Source organism: Schistocerca serialis, chromosome 3 (assembly GCF_023864345.2).
Source record: "Schistocerca serialis cubense isolate TAMUIC-IGC-003099 chromosome 3, iqSchSeri2.2, whole genome shotgun sequence".
NCBI lineage: Eukaryota > Metazoa > Arthropoda > Insecta > Orthoptera > Acrididae > Schistocerca > Schistocerca serialis.
Genome location: NC_064640.1, coordinates 282,100,056 through 282,119,299, shown reverse-complemented (window position 1 = coordinate 282,119,299; position 19,244 = coordinate 282,100,056). Strand labels below are relative to the sequence as shown.

At 42.0% G+C, this 19,244-nt stretch overlaps 1 protein-coding gene across 1 annotated transcript in view; it reads right to left on the bottom strand.

The window, feature by feature from the left end:
• Positions 1–19,244, bottom strand: part of LOC126470789 (glutamate receptor ionotropic, kainate 2-like) — a 373,922-nt gene that overhangs the window by 315,568 nt on the left and 39,110 nt on the right. Inside the window, exons 2-3 of the mRNA XM_050098799.1 lie at positions 7,919–8,060; positions 571–732 (exon numbers count right to left, since the gene is read on the bottom strand). Coding sequence (XP_049954756.1) covers positions 571–732; positions 7,919–8,060 — 304 coding nt within the window. The remainder of the gene's footprint in view (positions 1–570; positions 733–7,918; positions 8,061–19,244) is intronic.

Genomic DNA, 19,244 nt, shown 5'->3' with positions numbered 1-19,244 from the left:
AGACATAAGAGAATAGAATAGGACTTGAAGTGAGCATAAAACACAAAATGTAAAAAGAAGACATTCTAAGTGCTTGCGCTCATGAGAAAGATTTTCTTCTTTTCAATAACACTATTCCTATGAAAAAATGGTTGTTTCTTGTACTGAAAATGAGTCAACATGTCTTGCTCCATCTACTACATACGAATAAGAATGTGTGACGACTTTGGCCTTAATATAACTATCTTTTGCGAATTATCTTTTTTGCCAACAAGAAAAGTAAATTACCGTCGACTGTGTACATTTTTAGGCAACGGACGCACCATGCTTTCCAAACACTGTTTCCTCACAAGAACAATATTCAGATGAGGTTTGTTTGACAAACTGTTGAGAGTTAATGGTGGTCAGAAGTAAGTAGGTAACAACAAAAAATCATTTTCTTAATTAATTTTAATAAGTGATGCCTATGAAACAGGAATATTACTTTGCTGAATAGCTCCACAGCTTTATTATGACAGTTGTTAATATCAGCTATGCATCTAAACCTAAAAGCTAAGCGGCGGAGAAAGGGACAAACGGAACGTAGCTCACCCTGATTCTCTCTGGCTTCAGGAGTTCTCTATTGTAATATTTTCCATAAGAAAAGTCTTGCATCTTCTTAATGACGGACTCCCGCCCGGGTTGGATTAAACGCAACGTTGTGATATTTATTCCACTCTTCAGGAACTGCGTGTAGTCTACAGTGTGGGCATCCTGTGAATGATTACAAATACTGTATAGTTCCGTACTTTATTACATATCGAAAGGAAATCTACAACTACTAGGTTATCTGCAACTGTCTACAATTCATATAATTTACGACATGCAAAAAATTTTATGAATATTCACTATTGTTCTCCATTTTCTTTTCTTTATGAGCATAAGAATTAAATATTACATATTAATGTACACTGATGAATTCAGTAGCTACAATATTATGTCCTCATCTCAAAATATAACGAACTTGTGTACAAATGGCTATTTCTTCTCAGCAAAAGGCAATTTGAACGACCGACTACAGCAGTATCTCCAGTCATTACAAAATCCAACGAAAAGGTATTTTAGATTGCCATTTGTAAGGTAATAGCTTGATATCATGGATTTTTTTTTGGAAATTCAATCCATATTCAGGTTGAATTTCCAAAACAAAAGTCCATGAGATTAAGCTATTGCCTAACAAACGGCAATCTGAAATAGCTTTTCGTTAGATTTTGTAATGACTGAAGATATCGTTGTAATCGGCCGTTCAAAGTGCCTTTTTCTCGGAAGAAACTTTTTCTATTATGCATAGTTTCAAGCACGTATAGCTTTGGCTCAATATTACTCTTCTGTTGCTGTTTTTGTGGTTGTTCTTGTTGTTGACTTCAGCTTTCAACGCTAGACTGACCTTTGTAAAGTCCTTCATCTCTGCGTAACTTCTATAGCCTACGACCAGTAAAGCCTGCTTAGCGTAGTCAGCCACTGGTCTCCTTTTACAACCGTCCCCTGCTTTTAATCAAGTTGAGCCAAAAGTTTCTTTTTCCCCAATTGTTTTCAGTTCCTCCTCATTCGTAATCTGATCTACCCATCAAATTTTCAGCATTCTTTTGTAGCACCATATCGCAAAAGCCTATATTCCTTTCTTGCCTGAATCGTTTATAGTACATTTTTCACAATCGTACAGTCCAGACAAATGCCTTCAGAAGAGAGTTCCTAACATTTAAATTTATATTGAATGATAACAAATATCTCTTTTTTAGAAACGATTTCTTGCTGTTTATTGTTAGTCTGCGTTGTATATTCTCTCTAGAACAGCCACTGTAAGTTATTTTGCACCCTAAAAAAGTAATTTCTGATTTTAGTGTCTCATTTCCTAATCTAATTCCCTTAGCACAGCCTCATTAATTCGACCACATTCCATTGTTGATATTCAGCTTTTAATCAGTTTTCGACAGAGTTATAATGTCATTGGTAAGCCTCAAAATTTTTGTTTCTTCTCCCTGAACTTTAATTTACCTCTGAATATCTCCTTGGTTTCCTTTACTGCTTGCTGAAGGTGCAAATTGAATAACATCGCCCATATGCGACAACAGTGTCTTACTCCCTTCTAAACTATTGCTTCCTTTTCGAGTCCTTCGGCTCGTGTAACTGTAGTCTACTTTCTGCAGAATTGCAGACAAGCAGACAATCATTCAGTCCTGGTTTTGTATACCTGCTACAATCGGTATTTAAAAGAGTGTATTACCATCGAACCTGTCAACAGCTTTCTCTAAATCTATAAGTGATTAAACGCAGATTTACTTTCTTCAGTGTATCTTCAGATACAGGCCGTAGGGTCAGTATTCCCTCGTGTGATCCTATGTTTCTCCGGAAAATAAACCGATCTTCCCGGATGGCGGCATACCATTTTTTTCCATTCTTCTGTGAATAATTCGTGTCAGTATCTTACTACCATTTGTTATTTAATTGATGGTTCTGTAATATTCACAGCTGCCATTGTAATTGGACTTACAATATTCTTCTTGAAGTCTGATGGTATTTCATCTCTCTCTCGCATCTTGCATACCAGGTTGAACAATTTTATCGTGGAGTGTTCTTGCAATGATCTTAATCATTCTGAGGGACTACCACCTGCTGCAGGTGCTTTATTTCGGCTAAAGTCTCTCATATATATCACATCATATCAATCTACTTCTTCCCCCTATACATAATGTTGTCTTTATAGTCGTTTTTCTTGCGTAGCCCTTCAACATATTCATTCCTCCTATGAGCCTTTTCTCTTTCGCCTAATACTGACTTGGATCCGAGTTCGTAATAGTCATATATGGATTTTTCTCTTTACAAAGATCTCTCTAATTTTTTATCTTTGCCGTAGCCATATATGATTCTACAGCTTTGCATTTATTCTCTAACGATGCCTACTTTGCAAGTTTGCACTTTCTGTTACACGTTCGATGTGAAAAACTACAACTAAATGATTGACATGTTAAGTTCACTTTTGGTGCAAATATAATGATTTTATGCTCTCATACATATGTTCAAAAACCAGTTCATTGGGATGGATTAGAAGTATCGTAACCATAATTATTTTCTCAAAATCTCAGGGACCATCTGCAACAGCTCTTGTGGGATTATGAGCTATTTTGCTTTTACTCCTTTGCTCTACCGATGCTGTAATGCCACATGTCCAATCATTTACCATAAATACAGCAATCTGAAGTTGTTTCACTTCCAATTTCATAATTTATCACCATATTAAGGTAGCGTAAACATGCTTCACCAGCAGATACGATCCCTTCAGTGACGTAATTTCGTATGGCAAACGTCATTTTCATTTTCGTGGCAGAGCTGTAGTAGATACTCAGCTTTTTTTGTCAGCAATTGCGTGAGTCAGATAATGCATGACTTCTTGCATAACATGTATGATAGCAAGAGCTTCTTTCTCCATTACTGTATGTTGCCTCTGCCATCTGGTTTGTACACACAATATTACATAAGTTTTATTTGTTTCTTATTTCTTGGAACTGGTTAGTCTAAATACGTTCCATCTTCCAGGATTAATTGATATGCCTCATCTTGATACTATGTGTCTCGAATATACACATTTTCACCAAATCTGAGTTTGTTAAGTTCGTTGTTACGTAGTTCCTACAAAATTTGAAGAATGCCTTTTTTAATATTTCTTTAAGTTTCTGTAACTGTTTCCTCTGATGAAGACTCTATCCATATCTACTGTAACCTTAGCCAGTAATTCATAAAATCATACTTAGACATTATTTACAAACTATAGTGCTAAAACGTTTATTCCGAAAAGAGACACCAAGAATGGATAGCTCCCACCAGTATAAACAAAAGTCCTGTGTAGCTGACATTCAACCCCCAGAACATTTACCAATAGCCCATCTTACTACAGAAAAGCTCATGTATCATAGTGCCTTGTGGGACACTCATGTGTTCCCCACTAGATAATATAGCCACAGTCAGTGTGTAGTATCAATCAACGGTTCTCTTAACAACGCAGCGTTATATGGCTGTACAGGGTGGTCAAAAACAATCTGAAAAGTCTGTAATGGTGTTGCAGGAGAGGTAGTCTCCTCCGTCCGAATAGGCCGCGGAAGGCTCAACGGTACCGACCGACCGCCGTGTCATTCTCAGGCCTTACGCGTCACTGGATGCGGGGATGGAGAGGCATGTGGTCAACGCACCGCTCTCTCGGCCGTTGTCAGCTTCCGTGACAAAAGCCGCTACTTCTCAGTCAAGTAGCTCCACAATCGGCTTCACAAGGGCTGAGTGCACCCCGCTTACCAATAGCACTCGGCAGAGTCGGACGATAACCAAACGAAGTGCTAGCCAAGCCTGAGAACGCTTAGCTTTGTGGACCTGATGGAAACCGCTGCTGCCACTGGGTCAAGGACATTAGCTTGGAGAGGTTGTGCTGATAAATAATTGTTAAGAAAGAAATTCGGTAAGTTGCGCCGTACCGAGTCATTTAGCATTGAAGTTAGCCAATCAGTTTATTGTGAACGCAAACTAATGCACTTGATGCTCTAAAATGCTGTAATGCACATAAATCTGTGGGTTCGTGAGTTACCACTTGTTACAATGCCATTAATAATTGAAATGTGCCTTTTTCGGAAGTGATAAATTTATGGTAGGTGAGCAAACGCCACGTTTGTTCGGTTTGAGAACAGGTTTGGTGACACTGCCTTTAGCAGGCTGCTTGAATTTGCTCGCGCGATTACCTTCAACACTCCGTAACTCGAAAACGGCGCAACAGGTAGAATTTTTTCCTTAACGGTTATTTCTCAGCACATCGTTCTCTTCAACACCATAAACAAGCTTTTCACACTGTTTTTGACCACCCTGTATCAGTGACGTTACTGGAATTTGATTCATCACACTAGACCAGTGGTTCCCAATAGGTGCTCCGCGGACCCTCAGAGGTCCGCGAGCTATGCCAGACGGGTCCGCAAGATGCTATTAGAATAAAAAATATATTAAATATATTTCGTATGATAACAGATTTTTTGTTTTGGCCGTTTCCTGCATGAGCAGAGCTTTAGCGAACGCTAACTTCTGCGTCTAGCGTCTTCCTAGACCCAACTGACACTATCACACTCTATTTTTTTAAGGAGTTTGTTATACTAAATACACAGATTTGAAGACAAAGATTTTGATCAATAATCAAAAATTTAACAATGACAATGGTGGCTAAATTGAAAAACTTTTAAGCTTAATATTTTTTCCAATAGTGAATATGTCAATGTTTTTCCTAAGTACCAAAAATAGAAAACGTATAACAAGACTCTTAATTTGGCTTTTTTTAGGTACTTGATGCTGTGATATGACAAGGTACCAATCATGCTCGATGAGGGGATACTCGAAATAATTTTGTTGGGAACCCCTGCACAAGACTACTCGTTTCCATTTTTCCATGTTCCAAACACAAACCTCCTTCGCCGACAGTAGTCACAAGCTATAATACTGTGAATTCAGCAAGATGTATTTATCATCTGTTTTGTCACTACTTGCTGACGATTCACTTTTGCAGAGGTGGCAAGCCTCCATTGTTTCCACCCTGTTATGTGACAGAGTTCAGCCACTTCAGATAAAAGCTAATGATAGTAGTATGACAAGATCAGATGAGCATTGCCGTTTCTGTGGTACTCAAAGTTGCCATACCGATCACACCTTTGTTCATCAGCTATTCTTTGGAGTTGTAGTCTACCGTATGTTTTCTCTGGATCTTCAGCACGTTTCAAAAACTTTCTAGTCACCAGCAGTTCAAGTGAGCGAGTAATGCTTATTCTAATAAGTACGAAGACGACATAATATGTTAACTGATTATAGTAAACTGTCTGTATAAATAACAGGCTGTAAAGCATCATATCTGTACCTGAAAAGTGTAATAACTGTGTTTGTGAAACAAATAAAATTTTATTTATTAAATGCACTGGTGTGCAAAACTTAAAAATGAAAGTAACTTTCGCTGATGTGTCAATGCCGAGAACATAGACCTATGAAACTCGGACCATACATAAGAACTGCTACAGTGTAGTAGAGTACAGTACACTAGAGTACAGAAGATAATAGAAAGAAAATACGCAGTGAGACCAACAGAAAAGACACTTTTATTCAATACAGTATTTACAGTAAAGTGACCACTATTTGTGATAGTCACCTACACATTACAAAAGACTGCATGCTTTTTATCAGGGAGTTTGATCGCCACGGACGGCAGTGAATGCTCTGCAACGTGCTCCCTTGTTGTTCACAAGGTTGGTAAGCAGTTCTTGTGACAGAGCGTTCGATTGTTCCAGCAGCGCGGTTGGGAAGTGCTGGATAGTCGGTGGTGCATGCGGACGTGCTGCAATACGTCTTCCCAATGCGTACCACACCTCATGAGTGGGATTTATGTAGTGGAGCGGACAGGCAAGTCCATTCGCCGAATATCCTCTCATCCCAAGAGCTCTTCCACCTTCGCTGTTCGATGTGGTCGCCATAGTCATGCATACAAATAGAGTCAGAGCCGAATGCATTCCTGGGAAAACGCAATGGGGAAGGAGTACAGTGCCACAATAACACTGACCGGTGAGTGAACCGTCTTCAAAGATTTGGAGGGAAGTACGCCCATGCAACATTATGCCTCCCTACATAACACCAGTATCACAAAAGCGACCATGTGCGACAATGTTTCTCGGTGCATTATGGTGTTCTCACCTCTCGCCATATGTGGCTAAGTCCAGCATCGTCTCTAACATGTTGATTTTGTTTGTCCAGATGTTATGGTGTAGTGGGGAGGGTGGATTGTGGCATGGGCGCACTGACTACGAAATCTTTGAACACGGTTACGTTATTGTTGTTTTATCCTGCCTACTCGTCAAATATGGGGTGCCTAGGAAACCTGCTTTCTCCGATCGCTAGACAACAATTCAAGAAAATCGTATTAATGAATTTTATTACAGACAGTAAATGACAGTACTTATTTTTGAGAAACACAGATGTGTCGCAAGCAAAGAGTGACACGAAATATAATCAATGCCGTTCAGTGTAGCGATTCCAATACAAGTCAAGTAATACAGTGGATGCTTCTATCCAGGTCACTGGTCTTGACGCTTCTGTAAAACTGGGCGCGACCAGTTGGGAGCGGCGATTATGTTCACTTCGACTAGAGTCCGCTGCTGTAGCGTTGCCGTCCTAGAGAAGGGTCGGTCAACGTGCTATTGGCTGACATCTTCTTCACAGCCCTCTCTGCTCTAACGTTCCCGACTGGCTTGCCGGCGCTTGACTTTGCGCGGGAACAACTGTGACACTGTACTCCTTGCCCATGTGCGTCTTTCGCCCATGACGTCATGTTTGTTGAAGAGAATGCGCGCTCGCATCGAACAACGCAGGTGTAGAAGCATTTGGAAGGAGAGGATATTTGGCGAATGGACTGCCCTGTCCCTTCCCCCAACATTAATCCCATCGAACAATTGTGTGATGCGTTGGGGAGATGTATTGCATAATGTCCACATGTAGCAATGAGCATCCAACAGTTGGCAACCGTGTTGCTGGAAGCATGGGGACCCTACCACAAGAACTCCTTACCAACCTTGTGGCCAGCATGCGAGCACATTACAGAACATGATGTATTGCTGTCCAGAGTGACCACACACCCTATCAAGAACCACGTTCCGCCTTTTGTAATGTCCAGGGGACCATCACAAATCGCTGTGACTTGAACGTAATTTTTGTCTTTGAATAAAAGTTTCTCATTGCGTATTTCTTTCAGTTGCCTTCTGTCCTATGCTGTAGTAGTTCTTTACATATATCGTCCAACTTTCATCGAGTAATACATTAAGCGGACGTTACTTTCGGCCTTTAATTTTGCACACCAATATAGATACTCTGATGAGTTTCAGACTCCATAATGTCTCACCAGAGAAGTGATGAAAAATGACTGGTAAACGTGCATCAGTTTGACCTCGTCTGCCTGGCGCAGAACGTCCAGTATGAGGTCCGGCTCACAGTCCAGGACTACTCGCGTCTCTGAGGACTTCTTCACTTCTTTGAGAAGCGGCCTGTGGATGAAAATTCACTGGTTCGTTACCATCACCATGCAGATTGACTAAATACGTATATTAAATTAAAACTGAAGCTGGCAAGAACACATCACACAAGGCACCCTCTAAAAAACAGAGGTTGTAATAAACTACTTTTAACTCCTCCCAGAATAAACCTATGACAAGTGTTTCGGCAATTTTTAGGTAGAAAACGTACGATCAGATCAAATGGCGTATAGTAGTTGGTGTTAATATAACCATTTACTCAGGTCCTATAATTTTACCACTCTTGTCTTACATCGCAATAACACTATTTTTCTTACGAAGTAGTGGGTAGGTCAGATAAGGATGACGGAGGTGGGTAGCGAATATGCACCCTTCTTTCCAAAGCAGACCACAAAGGCTCAATAAATATGGAGATCTCGTGACTGGTCGTCAGGGTATCATCCTCGTACTCACGAAACCAGTACTGGACGATGCGAGCTGTGTGAACAGGAATACAGCGTCAACATTTGAGAACGAACATTGTACCATGGGACGGACCTGATCAGTCAAAATGTTCTTATAATCCTTGGCAGTAATGCGACCTTATAAAGTAGCTGTCGTGCCATGGAATATCACGATATGACTTCCCAAATCATCACCGCCATGTTTCATTCTTGTGCCGTATACTTCGCCAGAAGATGGAAACAGTGTGAAAGAAGACTCGTCCGACCAAATGACTTTCTTCAATTGCTTCAGAGTCCAAGTTTTATAGCTTCGGCACCGAGTTTTCCTGTGACGGGGATAGGCATGAGTGACGAATGGTTCTGGAATTCCAGCTCGCCCCTCGGTTCCCCTCTTACGGAGCTCCGTTGTCTTGTTGTGCTGCATGGGTTCGCGAGTGCGATATTCGATTCTGCAGTAACTTTTGCAGCTCTCACCTTCTTATTTGCTGTCGCTATTCTCTTCAATAACCGTCTGTCACGACTACTCAACTGATATTTTCCTCCGCGTTGAGACTAAGCGGATGATGTTCTTCCGCTTTCCCTGTATGCGGTATAAATCTTTGATATAATGCCTCCCGAAGCACAAAACCCTTCGGGTACCTTAGTTATAGAAGCACTCACGATATGAGCACCAACAATTTGCTCACAAAGTCACTTAGCACCGACATAACGCACGCACTAGACAGAACACTATTATGATCATGACTGATACTTGCAACGTACTGAGGAAACTGCACAGATGCCGTTCGTTGTCAGATACAACAGCACAACTTGCAGGCTTTGTCTGCATCCACATTTATGTTTAAGCATGCATTTCTCGCTGTGTTTCCATATTTCTGACCAACCACTGTACTTTGATAGTACATATTTGATTATTTATAATGAGATACATAATAAAGTTGGTCCTTCGTATGTGACTCTCGTTTCTTCTTTTTTGTACTTAATTTCTGACTCATTATTTCACGGACTTCGAGGTGGTTAGGAATGTGTTAAGTTTCAAAAGCGTACCTCACCACGAGTGACTTCTGCCGTCAGTTCTTCTTATTTTGTTAGCTATTCGTGAGGAAAGCATGCATATCCTGAGAAGAGTATCGTTCGCTCTGTCTCTTTGGGAAAGCAAGTACAGCTTCCTATGCAGGACCCAGGCGGTGAGTAGCCTCGAATGCCCTGCGGAGCTGGTTATTCCGGCACTGCATGCAGCAGCTGGCGTTAGGTATGGCGTGTCGTTTGATGACAGGGACTGGGCAGTAACACATCATCAGAATAATTGATGTATGACCCACATAAAGGCCGCCACAGATGAGCCGTTCAGTTGGCCGTAGTCCGTTTTGACAGGTTCGATTAACCGCTGCCCTTACGATGGGGATACTCACGAATGAGCCACACAGAGCCGAGTGCTATGGGTCCCCACTTGGGAGTGGTTTGTGACTGTGAAGTGTGAAGCGCTTTCAGTAAACTACCGTGGCTATGAACGACGAAAATTTCTTTAACTTAGGTGCCGCTGAACTCTGCATTTGCAAAAAGCAAAGGAAACTCAAAAGGAAACAACAGGAAATATGGCTTTCAACTAGAAGGCAACTGAGGCATTTAAAGTGGTTGTAGAAACTCTCACTCGAATTTGGTGATTCGCGAAATTTTTTATGAATGGATGAGACAACGTAAATTGCTCCAAATCGAGGGAAAGGAGTTAAACACTACGCAAGCAAAGAATTAAAATATTTTTTCAGTGACATGTAAACAATAGTCCCTTATTACAAAGCTGATAGAAATAATACAATTCACAAGTAATTTTTGGTAAGCAAAGACAACGTGTATGAAATATGTTTATTTTTGCGTTTTTCCTACTCATAATAATTAGCAACTAAATTGACAGATGTGTAAAATACTGCCATAACCGTTTCCTTACTTCTGGCTGACGGACCAGAATTTGTCTGCTCAGTAACTACCCTAGAGGATAATTGAAGTTATGCGTCTCTGCCAAGAAAACAGTAGGCCGGCCGCGGTGGTCTCGCGGTTCTAGGCGCTCAGTCCGGAACCGCGCGACTGCTTCGGTCGCAGGTTCGAATCCTGCCTCGGGCATGGATGTGTGTGATGTCCTTAGGTTAGTTAGGTTTAATTAGTTCTAAGTTCTAGGGGACTGATGACCACAGATGTTTAGTCCCATAGTGCTCAGAGCCATTTGAACCAAGAAAACAGTATCGTTTATTATTTTCTGACAGTAAGGGGCCAGAGATATTAACAACAGAAATTTCTCTGCAACTTTCTCACACTTGGTTTGAGGGTGGCGACAGATTCTTTCATTCCTTTGGCTATTTTTTCGAAGGCATCGTCTGTTTACACTTGTGGTCGTTTCGAAGCTGTTGATTTGTGTGAGAAGGAATAGTTATTGATTGATTATTATGAATGGTTCAAGACTCTGAAAACAAGAGTTAGAGTAAAATATTACCCATAATATACCGAATGTTATCGTCAGTAACAGGCATTACTTTTTGTGAGGCAGCTGTGACTGCTACTTTAAGTGAACGTACTCTAATAATTAAACACTGCCTCCAGTCAATGTTTTTATTTTACTTATTCATTTCAAACGTGGTTCGAGTCGGAGCTCAATATCCAGCGACTATAGATTGTGATTAAATTTACATCGTTTTCCAGTTTCGTCAGGTAGTGACCGAAAGAAGTAGTCAGTTATTATATGGTGGGACAGTTTGTCGATTTTAAATAGAGAGAGTTTGCGGTTGGGGTTTTGGGGGTGTTGGGGAGGGTGGGTGATGGATGTGCGACTGTGAAAAACATCATTAGTGTCATTTATAATCGAGGAGGTATTTTACGAGGAGACATTCAGTGCTGAATATAGTAAATAATATATTGTATGTAGGTTCTGTTGTCCGCATATTTCTAGAGCCTCTAAACATGAGTTGCTGTTAACAATTTGTGTTATATATTTACTCGTAGAACTACAATGTTCATGGTACTACACATCAAATGATCTATCTCTCCTAATTCTTTAAAACCTCGGACGGTCTGAAAGTATGATCTTGAAGACACGTGGTGTTTACATTTTCCCTGTCTATTGGTACTGTGAGACAAGACCACTTTTACTTTTTAATTGAATGAGTTCACTTTTACTACTTGTCTTGAAACGTTGTAACCATGTTTAGAATATTCTTCCAATCAAGGGAATATTAAAATATTTCATGGGACTCCTTCCGTCTGCTCCACGGCCGCCCCTTCCATCCTGCAACACATTAACTAGCAGTATATACAAGCGTCACAGGAGGAATGGTCAATATTGAGGGATATGACAGGAACGCTCATTTGAAACTAAAAACTTCATATCGACATATGCCGTACGCAGACAGGTTTCCGAGATAGAACACATTTCATGTATAATGGGCATCGAGACATGTAAAATCTGTGAATTGTTCATTATTTCAAAAGTAATCGCCACAATTGTTAATACATTTATCCCACTGTGAAACAAGAAGGACAATGCATTCAAGGAAAAATGTTTGCTGTTGCCTATGGAACCATGATTGTACCCAGGCGTCCACCTCTTCGTCCGAAGCAAATCGGCGACCGCCAGTGTCTTTCTTTGGAGCTCCAGAAATATGGAAACCACATGGAAAGAGATCGGGACTGTATGGAGGATCTGTAAGAGCTTCCCATTGAAACTTCTGGATCGTAGTCAAAACAACCTTGGTACAACGTGGGTGGAGGGGGGGGGGCGGGGGGGGGGGGGCGGCAGGCCGATTATTCTGCAACAGAATGATGTCGTCAATATTCCTGGGCGCTTGAACTTGATGACTCGCTTCAACTGTGGCAAAGTGTCCTAGTACCAAGATAGGAAGCACATGGATTTACCCCCACCGAAAAATCCAAAGCCGTCCAGGAAAGTCATGAGGACCTTTCTCTTTGACTGCAAGGGCCTGCTGCTCATTTACTTTCTGGGACATGGTGCCACAACTGACGCACAGCGATACATGGACGATCTGCAAAAACTGCATCAAGTCCAAATACCAGGAATGTTGACGGACAGCATCATTTTTGTTGCAAAATATTTCCCCCGCCCATCTTCTCACCACAAGTTTCAAGTTGCTATGTATGTTTGGATTACATTGCAGAGGTTCCGCTGGCAAGCCCTTACATATTCTCCATACAGTCCCGGTCTCTCCTCATACGATTTAAATATTTTGTGAGACCTGGAGAAAGACATTCGTGGCCGTTGATTTGCTTCGGACGAAGAGGTGCACGCCTGGGTGCAGTCATGCTCCTTTATGCAACCGTGAACAATTTTCCCTGAAGGCAATGACTGCGTTGTCTCACAGCGAGGTACGTATATTAACCGCTGTGGCGATTATCTTTGAAATAATAAACAATACACACTCATGCTCATAAATTAAGGATAATGGTGATACATGGTGAAACAACGCTCTGGTGGGCGGTTTTCGGGTTTAAATCACCTCGGGGTATGACCGTGCGGCGCATTTGACCTGTGGTCGTCGCACGGTGGCGCTGGCAGCAGTCCACATACGCAAAGGTGTGTTGGTGCATGTCAGAGTACGGTGCAGCGAGTAAGTGTGTAGACGTTTTCAGACGTACTAACGGTGACAGTGTGTTGAAAATGGCTCAAAGAACACATATTGATGACGTTATGAGGGGTAGAATACTAGGGTGACTGGAGGCTGGTCAAATACAGCAGGTCGTAGCACGGGCCCTCCGTGTGCCACAAAGTGTGATCTCAAGATTATGGCAATGATTCCAGCAGACAGGAAATATGTCCAGGCGCTACAGTACGGGACGTCCACAGTGTAAAACACCACAAGAAGACCGATATCTCACCATCAGTACCCGCAGACGCCCACGGAGTACTGCAGATAGCCTTGGTCGGGACCTTACCGCAGCCACAGGAACAGTTGGCTCCAGACACACAGTCTACAGACGGCTGAACAAACATGGTTTATTCGCCCGGAGACCTGCAAGGTGCATTCCACTGAGCCCTGGTCACAGGAGAGCCCGTAAAGCCTGGTGTCAAGAACACAGTACATGGTCATTGGAACAGTGGTCCCAGGTTATGTGTACGGACGAGTCCAGGTATAGTCTGAACAGTGATTCCCGCCGGGTTTTCATCTAGCGTGAACCAGGAACCAGATACCAACCCCTTAATGTCCTTGAAAGGGGCCTGTATGTAGGTCGTGGTTTGATGGTGTGGGGTGGGATTATGATTAGTGCACGTACACCCCTGTCTGTCTTCGACAGAGGAACTGTAACAGATCAGCTTTATCGGGACGTCATTTTGCACCAGTACGTCTGCCTTTTCAGGGGTGCAGTGGGTCCCACCTTCCTCCTGATGGATGATAACGCACGGCTCCACCGTGCTGCCATCGTGGAGGAGTACCTTGAAACAGAAGATATCAGGCGGATGGAGTGGCCTGCCTGTTCTCCAGACCTAAACACCATGGAGCATGTCTGGGGTGCACTCGGTCGACGTATCGCTGCAAGTCTTCAAACCCCTAAGACACTTCAGGAGATACGACAGGCACTGGTGCAAGAATGAGAGGCTATGCCCCAGCAGCTGCTCGACCACCTGATCCAGAGTATGTCAACCCGTTGTGCGGCCTGTGTACTTCTGCATGGTGATCATATCCGATATTGATGTCGGGGTACATGCGCAGGAAACAGTGGCGTTTTGTAGCACATGTGATTCGGGACGGTTTTCTCGACTTATCACCAATACTGTGGACTTACAGATCTGTGCCGTGTGTGTTCCCGATGTGCCTATGCTATTAGCGCCAGTTTTGTGTAGTGCCACGTAGTATGGCACCACATTCTGCATTATCCTTAATTTATGAGCATGAGTGTAGTTACTTTTTATTCATCTGTCTCCTTTTAATTTGACTCTCCTAATAAATTTGTTTTTGGGCTAGTGACGCATACTTATGTATGTTAACCACCCAACCTCTCTGACATTTTATTGTAGTCCAGCCTACATCGTTGCTTTCAGCCTCTTTGGTCAGGATGTCTCTCTGCAATCAAACTAGCACGTGGAACATGCCGATGTCCGTGGCGAATGACGTAGTGCGAGGGACTGAGAGTGTATCAAAGAGAAGCATCGGTTAACTGTATTTGTACATACGCTGGCTAAAATGCCAGACATCTAAACTGATGGAGAATATACAGATATGGAGTATGTTTAAGGCTTCTGCGATATTAGTGCTCCTGCTACTGTCGAAGAATACCGTCAGCAGGTTCCGACAAGTCAAATTCCTATTCGTAGAGTTTTTACCAGATTTTTGGCGCATTGTGTGAAACAGGTATTGTTCCAAATTCCCAGTTTTTTCTGAACGTATAGTTCAATAACCTGTGCAGGAGCAGCAACACATTGTTGGAACGGTGCAGCGTAGTCCTACAATCGTCACATGACTAATTTCTGCACATATCAATGTGTCACGAACATGTGTATGGCGAACATTACATGTGGAAAACTTGTACCCATTTCACATAGAGAATGTCTACAGCCATCAGGTTGGCGACAATGCCACATGTCTATAATTTTATCACTGGTTAAATGACAGTCGTCACTTGCTTCCCTACGAGGTGCATTCAAGTTCTAAGGCCTCCGATTTTTTTTCTCCGTACTGGAAAGAGATAGAAACATGCGCATTGTTTTAAAATGAGGCCGCGTTCATTGTCAATACGTCTCAGAGATGGCAGCGCCGTATGGCAGATGGAATTTTACCGCCAGCGGCGAGAATGAGAACTGTTTTAAATACTTAAAATGGCGACGTTTTCCTTACTTGAACAGCGTGCAATCATTCGTTTTCTGAATTTGCGTGGTGTGAAACCAATTGAAATTCATCGACAGTTGAAGGAGACATGTGGTGATGAAGTTATGGATGTGTCGAAAGTGCGTTCGTGGGTGCGACAGTTTAATGAAGGCAGAACATCATGTGACAACAAACCGAAACAACCTCAGTCTCGCACAAGCCAGTCTGATGACATAATCGAGAAAGAGGAGAGAATTGTTTTGGGGGAACGCCGAATGATTGTTGAACAGATCGCCTCCAGAGTTGGCATTTCTGTGGGTTCTGTGCACACAATCCTGCATGACGACCTGAAAATGCGAAAAGTGTCATCCAGGTGGGTGCCACGAATGCTGACGGAGGACCACATGGCTGCCCATGTGGCATGTTGCCAAGCAATGTTGACACGCAACGACAGCATGAATGGGACTTTCTTTTCGTCAGTTGTGACAATGGATGAGACGTGGATGCCATTTTTCAATCCAGAAACAAAGCGCCAGTCAGCTCAATGGAAGCACACAGATTCACCGCCACCAAAAAAATTTCGGGTAACCGCCAGTGCTGAAAAAATGATGGCGCCCATGTTCTGGGACAGTGAGCGCGTAATCCTTACCCATTGCGTTCCAAAGGGCACTACGGTAACAGGTGCATCCTACGAAAATGTTTTGAAGAACAAATTCCTTCCTGCACTGCAACAAAAACGTCCGGGAAGGGCTGCACGTGTGCTTTTTCACCAAGACAACGCACCCACACATCGAGCTAACGTTACGCAACAGTTTCTTCGTGATAACAACTTTGAAGTGATTCCTGGTGCTCCCTACTCACCTGACCTGGCTCCTAGTGACTTTTGGCTTTTTCCAACAATGAAAGACACTCTCCGTGGCCGCACATTCACCAGCCATGCTGCTATTGCCTCAGCGATTTTCCAGTGGTCAAAACTGACTCCTAAAGAAGCCTTCGCCGCTGCCATGGAATCATGGCGTCAGCGTTGTGAAAAATGTGTACGTCTGCAGGGCGATTACGTCGAGAAGTAACGCCAGTTTCATCGATTTCGGGTGAGTAGTTAATTAGAAAAAAAATCGGAGGCCTTAGAACTTGAATGCACCTCGTAACACTATTCACTGATGAAGCCACATTTACAAGGAATGGAATCACATGTAAATCCACACAATACAGTGGAAATCAGTTTCCAAGTTCGGTTTTCGATCAATGTTTGGTGCGGTATGATCAGTAACGTGTTGATGCGTCCAGCCATTTCAGAAGAGCTAATGACGGGGCAGAATTACCCGGAAATTTTGGAAAATTCGTTCGTTGACCATCTTGAGGACTTCTTTTGGATACGCGGACTGCAATGCACTTCCAGTATGACGGAGCGCTTCCACATTTTACCTAACCTGTGTGGAAACGTCTCAACCGTACTTACCTTAATCACTGGATTGGTTGTGGTAGTAGAGTTAACTTGCCATCAAGCTTGTCAGACCTTACGCCATTAGATTTTTGTTTATGGAGTTGGATGAAGTATGAAGTGTAAAAAGAAAGGTGAATAAGCGAGATGAACTGTTTGCTCGCATCGTGGACGCTGCTAACCTCAGTAGCGAATGTGTAGAGGCAATGAAACAAGCAGCACATGTTCACCCAAGAGTACACAAATGCACTGAAGTTGACGACGGGAAATTCGAACATTTATTGTGTACTGTCAAAAGCTGTAATGTGACGTGGATGATAATACTTAGAGGTGAATGTCCTAAACATACATATTTTTAGTTGATACTTTGTAAAACGCATATTGCAATTTTTACTAACTGTTGAACATGTATAAATCTTACAGTGTACTGAACGATACAGAAAATAAATAACAGTTCACATTAAACGTGCTCCATCTCGGAAACCATTCGGAACAGGCCATACGTTCGTATGAAGTTCTTTGTTTCAAATTATCGTTTCTGTAATATCCCTGAATATTCACCATTTCTCCTGGGACATCATGTATAAGCATGATAAAACCTATAATGAACACACCCAAGGAACAAAAATCACGTGAAGATGAAATTAGGGGAATAAGTAGCCAAAAAATAACGGATATTTACAATCCACAATGAACTGTGTACCTTAAATACAAATAATAAACAACAACAAAAATGAAATTGTCCCCATGCTAAACGTAAGTTGTCTTACTATTCCCTTCATTTGAAAAACCCCTAAAAATTATCAATGAACATTACCTAAAATGAAACTTCCAAAAAAAAAAAAAAAAAAAAAAAAAAAAAAAAAAAAAAAAAAAAAAAAAAAAAAGGGAAAGGAAAATTTATGCTTTCACAGGACATCATTACTCTAGACTGGCACACATGAACTATCTAATTAGCCAAGCGGTCTCGCTGTCTGCCCCTGGTGGCTGGGTGGTCAGGGCGACAGAAGGTCAATCCTAATGGCCCAGGATCGATTCTCGGCTGGGTCGGAGATTTTCTCCGCTCAGGGACTGGGTGTTGTGTTGTCCTACTTATCACCATTTCATCCCCATTGACGCGCAAGTCGCCGAAGTGACGTCAAATCGAAAAACCTCGTGGACTGTCCGGAATCTCAGATGGACTGCCCCCTTGGATCCCTCACACACGGAAGCAAGATAAGGCTAACATTGGCTCGGTTGCTCGGCGCGACGTATTCTGGACATTTCGAAAAACCAGTCGAGCCGGCTGAGTCACATCAGTCCATCTGAGTTTCCCGCCTTGGTGCGAGGTCATTTGGCCAACTAAATCGTTCGTGAATGGCGGCTTTAAATTTTTTAAGACATACGATTCTATGTATGTGAAGACATACGATGCTATCTATGTAAAGACAAATAATATCAAGTATTTTTCTTAATTTTAAAGAGTACTTTTCGACATATTTCATTTTTTCGTAAAATTTAGGGCCACTGCAAACAATAGCAGCAAATTTGAGCTTTAGCGTGAAAACATCGTTCGAAAGGCCATTTTGGAATGTTTTCATTATTTTCTTTATTGAGGAAAATGTAATTTTCAACTATACAACATAAAAACATTGCAGATTAACTGATTGTTAGAACTGGGAAACAATTCAGAAATTTCTGCATCATTTTCAATTAAATAGGTAAGAAAACTGTACCAAATTTTATCAGTATATCTGTACCATTTTGTTGTGCGATCAACTTCCGTAACAGATAAGCCACTATGCTTGAATGGTATGTGGAGGACCCGTGTTAGATTCCCAGTACTGCCAGAGAATTTTCCTCGTTGGGAGGACTGGAAAGGAACGAACATAGCCTTGTGAAGCAAACTGAGGAATTTCTTTAAATAAAAGCTGCGACTACAAGTCTAGAAAGCTGACAATTGGATCTTCCATACCGTATAGACTGATGACCACAGCAGTTGAGTCCCCTAGTGCTCAGAGCCATTTGAACCATTTGAACCATACCGTATACAAATGATGCCATATGAATGAGGATGACGCGGCGGCCTATCAGCATCGCATGGTATTCTGGGCCAGATTGCGGAGTTGATTATTTTTTTCAGTTAATTTTAAATATTTTGTGTTGGAAATGAAGGGTTATATCTTCACACGAATTTTACTTCTTTATTAAAAATGTTTACTAAATCATGGGCTAGGATTTTTTCAGATTCAATATAAGATTATCCTGTATCGTAAATAAAATAGGTCGCTATAGCAAAAACCAATATGAGAAAGTCATAAGCGATTAATTGAAGAAGCAGAGGAATTTCGCAGCTATGGCCTGGGTTCACACTAAGCTTCAGGAAGGTGTTCCATATGCCTCTGCGTCCAGGTACACCTATAGGAGCGTTGCAGAGGGCCTTCTCAGACTCTGCTGTACAATCATAGCAGTTAAGCTGTGAGAGAACCTACGATGATGGTGTTATTAAAACTGCATATCACCAATGAAA